This window comes from Mastomys coucha, unplaced genomic scaffold (genome assembly GCF_008632895.1).
Source record: "Mastomys coucha isolate ucsf_1 unplaced genomic scaffold, UCSF_Mcou_1 pScaffold22, whole genome shotgun sequence".
Classification (NCBI taxonomy): domain Eukaryota; kingdom Metazoa; phylum Chordata; class Mammalia; order Rodentia; family Muridae; genus Mastomys; species Mastomys coucha.
In genome coordinates this window covers 262,368,634-262,373,384 of record NW_022196905.1, presented here as the reverse complement: position 1 = coordinate 262,373,384, position 4,751 = coordinate 262,368,634, and the positions used below count along the sequence as shown (strand labels likewise).

The window sequence follows — 4,751 nt, the reverse complement described above, 5'->3', positions numbered from 1 at the left end:
TTGTGAGATAGACCTCTACAAGGTACTCACTCCATACACATACTAGTCTCTCGAGCTCAAGATGGTCTTGAACTCATAAGCGCCCCGTGCTGACTCAGTTCACTGAGTGCTGGGATTATAGGTGTGGACCACCACACCTTACGTGTGTGGTGTGGAGGTGTTTGCTGGGGATCAAGCCCAGGGCCTTGCACCTGCAAACCGAAGCACTTTAACCTAGCCCAAGGTTTCTTAGTAAGCAATAGCCTTTGCTCTAGAGGTAGTGAGTTTCCTGAAAATGACCACAAAACAACATATGATGTGAAAAGAGGCTGAGATGCCCTTACACTGAGCTTTAGGAAAAGCATCGTGGTCAACAGTGGGTCTTCTGGCAGGGAGACGGTGGGGGTGACGTGGAAGCCAAGCAGGATGGGCAGGGCAGCATACTGTGCATGAGAAACTCGGTTCCACTTTATTTCCAGGTGTTAATGAGTCCTGTGGGTTTAGCATTTCAGGTGAGGATCACAGAAATAGTGTAAAAGGGGGTGAGAGGGATTAAATAAGAAACGCACTGGCTGTTCACACAAGAGTCCTTTCATACTGAGTCATACATGTAACCAACACAATGGGGAAAGCACGCTTGCGTTCACAACTGCATCTCAGAGTTAACCATCGCAATGAGAAAAGCACGCTCTCTCTCTCTCTCATTCACAACTGCATTTCCTGTGAGTTTAAAAAAAAAGCTCGTTGAGTGCAGGGTTCTCTTGTCACACTGGCTCTGTGCTGTGGGGACGTGCTGAGCCGTGGGCAGCACAAGCTTGATTTAACGGAATATGAAGGGTACACGTGGGGCAGGGATCTGCATACATGTGGCATCTAAAGGTACTGTCCGCTGAGTGAGTTTGCAGAATGGCTGCTGAGCCCCAGCTGCCAGTGTGCACCGTTCCCCAGGAAGATCTACTTCTGTGCAGAGTAGAAAAGATGGTAGTAAAAACTCCAGGCGCTTCAGGCTCCGGCAGCTGTGCTCCAGAAACCATTGCTGAACCTGAGAAACATATAAGTGTGATTTGTAAAGGCCAAACAGCTCAGAGCCCGACAGACAGTCTCACCTTTGAATCAGCACTGGCTCACACTGCTAGCCAGCCCACTGTGAGCTGAGCATAGACACTTGTAATCCCAGGACTTGGGAGGGAGGCTAAAGCAGGAGGATTATCCTAAGGTGGAGGCCTACGTGGGCTATAGAGTGAGCCTAACTTCCCTGACAAAAATGTCCACTGTTGTAAATGGGAGAGGGAGCTATTAAAAGTTTAGTGGAGAGCTTGCTGGTTCTGGAGATGCTCCAGTTAGGTCAAGCATGCTCTGTGGTTGGAGGAAAGAATGGCCACAGCAGGACCAGTGGGCTCTCCCTGTCTGCCCTGCCTTTGCTTCTGAATGTTTGGGAGGAGCCCCTGCAGTGCCCGTCCTTGGGGCAGACCTCTGACTGACTATTCCTATGAGCCTCTCCTCTCCCCATCCCACCCCCGCCACTGCAGTTTTACAGCCCCTCCTTTCTGCCCAGGATGCAGGGCCCCCAACACCCACCTGTGTGCTGGGGTGCCTAGCAGCCACACTCCTGTGCACTTGGAGCCTGTGTACGTCGAGGTGACCGTAGCTGTCTCAGGGCAGCGTCTCCATACTGAATACCAGAGCCCATCCTCTCAGGGTCCAGCTCACCTGAGGACCAAGAAAATGCCTGTGATTCTGTGTTCCCCAAACATGGTAAGTGAAAAATAAAAAGGGCAAAGTGTAATATCCCATGCATTTGTATCTTCATTGTGAAGAGCAAAAATATATCTACTAAAAACATTTTTGTTCTTTGAAAGAGGGCCTCACTGTGTAGCCCTGGCTGGTCTCTTGCTTGCTATGTAGACCAGACTGGCTTTGAATGCAGAGGTTTGTCTGTCTCTGCCCCCTAATGCTGGGATTAAAGGTGTTCACTGCCACACTGGGCTGGAAAAGAAATGCCTTAATTTTAAAATGCATATGTGTAGTGTGTAACACGTGTGCACATGCCTAACATGGATACCAGAGCTCAGTTTGTTTTGAAACATGGATTCTCTGAGACTTGGGGTTCACTTATTTGGTAATGCAGCCTGGCAAGTGAGCCTCAGGGGTCTTCCTGATTTTACCTTACCATTGCCTCGATTACTAGCATGTACCACCACACCCAGATTATTACACAGGTGTTAGGGATCAAACTCAGGTCCTCACGTTTATATGCTGTTGCCCCAGTGCCTGGATTGAATACAAGGCATTAAATATTCCTGGGAGAATCAAGAGCCCATAACAATGGCTGACTTCAGGAGCTTTTGGATTTTTCAAAAAATTTATTTAAAGTGTGTATGCACGCATGTGTGCAGGTGCTCATGAAGGCCATGAGAGGGCATTGGATCCTTTGGAATTAGAGACAGTTATGAGCTAGCTATCCAGTGTAGGAACTTGGAACTGAATAGAATTTGGATCCTCTGCAAGCAGTGTGTGCTTCTCACCTCTGAGTCGCTTGAGCCTGAGTTCTGGATGCTTGAGTGGATTTTGAATTTGAGTGTTTGAGTGTGACAGTATTATGCATAAAAAAAAAAATTAACTTAAAACTAAGCAGTAGCAATGTTCACTTTCTAGTCTGTAACAACCCAGTTTTGATAGCACCCTGTGTACACCTGCCCCTGACCAGTGACTCCTGGGGAGCTTGCTTCTCTCAGGCAAGTGTGACTGACTTGCTATATAGCAGTGCTTTACTATAGCCTTGCTCATCCCAGCCAGCAGGGGGCACTGTTGAGCTACAGGGCAAAACCCACAGACGAGGCCAGGGAAAGGCTGGTACCTGATTCAATTTTGTTAAGTATTTTCCTTGCACACTGCATGAAAGCCTCTTCGACGTTTTCGCCAGTCAGTGCACTAGTTTCCAGGAACATCAGCTCTACAAATGGTATCAAAGAAGAGAGGGAGCCACATTTAGTGAAGTGGGAGAGAATGGGCTTTAAAATCTCGTAATAGTTTCTCATTCGTTTTGGAGGGAGGTGCTATGGTGTGGGTGCAGTAGTCAGAGGACAGTTCGTAGGTCAGGCTTTTATTCCTTCCTCTATGTGGGCCACAGGGATGGAACTCAGGTCCTTGGGCTTGGAGGCCTTTGTCCACTGAGCCATCTTGTTGGCCCAATGACAGTGACTTGTAACTGCTGACAGCCTATTCAGGATTCTCATGTAGTAACATGCAGAATCCAGTACCTAAATCTTCTCTTTCTATAAATATAAAATTAATACATATAAATATATAATTTTTTGTCTGTTTTTATAGATAAGGTTTCACGTAGCTGAGGCTGGTCTTGAACTCTTGACCCTGCCTTCCAAGTGCTGGGATCATAAGATATGTTGATCCAGGTGTGTTGATGTGTTAAGTTATGGGAGCCCAGCCCTTTCTGAAGAAGGACCATTGTTGTGCCCTGACTCCTGAGCTGACAGGATGAAGGTGTGTTGATGTGTTAAGTTATGGGAGCCCAGCCCTTTCTGAAGAAGGACCATTGTTGTGCCCTGATCCCTGAGCTGACAGGATGAAGGTGTGTTGATGTGTTAAGTTATGGGAGCCCAGCCCTTTCTGAAGAAGGACCGTTGTTGTGCCCTGACCCCTGAGCTGACAGGATGAAGGAAGCACACTGAGAACTGTGTCAGTCACTACGAGAGTGGGGGCTGCTTGGCTAAAATCGTGACTTAGAGCCAAACTTTCTTCTCCAAGTGATCTGTGTGCTGATAAATCACTGCACTGAACTACACATGAGCAGGACCCATGTCTGTCCCAGCCACACACAGCCCCTCTGTCCAAGAAAAGCCATCCCTGTCCACAGCTTATAATTTATATTCGGTTTGAAAATGTGTGCATTTGGACATAATTTTTACTAATTTAGCTCTCCTCTAATCATTAATACTAATCATTAATAATAATTGGGGATGTTGTATAGCCCCATTTGATTGATTTTTATTTTTTTGTGTGTTTTGCCTGAAAAGATGTTTATGCACTACATGGGTACCTGGTGCCCAAGGAGGTGGTAAAGCTGGGAATCGAACTTGAGTCCTTTGCAAGAACAAGTGCTTTTATCCATTGAGCCAGCTCTCTAGCCCTGCTGTACTACTTGGATTCATGCTCCTCTATCTCCCGGAGCAGAGGAAGGCAGGGGAAAGCAGTGGAAAGCCTGCTCCTGCTGGCATATGCAGCACAGTTATTAGCCTGTACTAACCGGTCAGCTTTCCTGATCATGCTAAACAGCTCCTGCTTTCTAAACAGCTCTAAAATGCCAAGGGGTTGGGGAGCAGGGGTGGCAGGGTGGAGGTGGGGTGGTGGTATACACCTTTAATCCCAGCACTCGGGAGGCAGGTGGATGCCTGTGAGTGTGAGGCCAGCCTGCTCTAGAGAGCGAGTTCCAGGACAGCCAAGGCTATATAGAGAAGCCCTCTCTTGAAAAATCAAAGCCATACAAACAAACTAGCTAATGCTAAAACACTGGTTCTCAACCAGTGAGTCATGACCTTAGGGGCTGAATGATTTTCATAGGGATTGCCTAAGATTCGTAACAGTAGCAGAATTACAGTTGTGAAGTAGCAATGAAAATTTTCTGCTCGGATCACCACACCATGAGGAACTGCATGTATTACAGGGGCAGCATTAGGAAGGTTGGGACCACATGTCTCCTGTGTAGATGTAACTGGTTCTCTTTCCCTTTCCTTTCTTCCTACCTTCCTCTGCCC

The 4,751-nt window shown here is 47.3% G+C and overlaps 1 protein-coding gene across 3 annotated transcripts in view; it reads right to left on the bottom strand.

The window, feature by feature from the left end:
• Positions 1 to 420: 420 nt before the first annotated feature.
• Rab4a (RAB4A, member RAS oncogene family) overlaps positions 421 to 4,751 on the bottom strand; it is a 26,750-nt gene continuing 22,419 nt past the window's right edge. For 2 of the 3 annotated variants that reach the window (XM_031341756.1, XM_031341758.1), the window contains exons 6-8: positions 2,837 to 2,932; positions 1,558 to 1,689; positions 421 to 1,021 (exon numbers count right to left, since the gene is read on the bottom strand). In XM_031341756.1, the coding sequence (XP_031197616.1) occupies positions 1,574 to 1,689; positions 2,837 to 2,932 (212 nt within the window). In that variant the 3' untranslated portion in view covers positions 421 to 1,021; positions 1,558 to 1,573. The remainder of the gene's footprint in view (positions 1,022 to 1,557; positions 1,690 to 2,836; positions 2,933 to 4,751) is intronic. The other variant, XM_031341757.1, reaches the window with a different exon arrangement.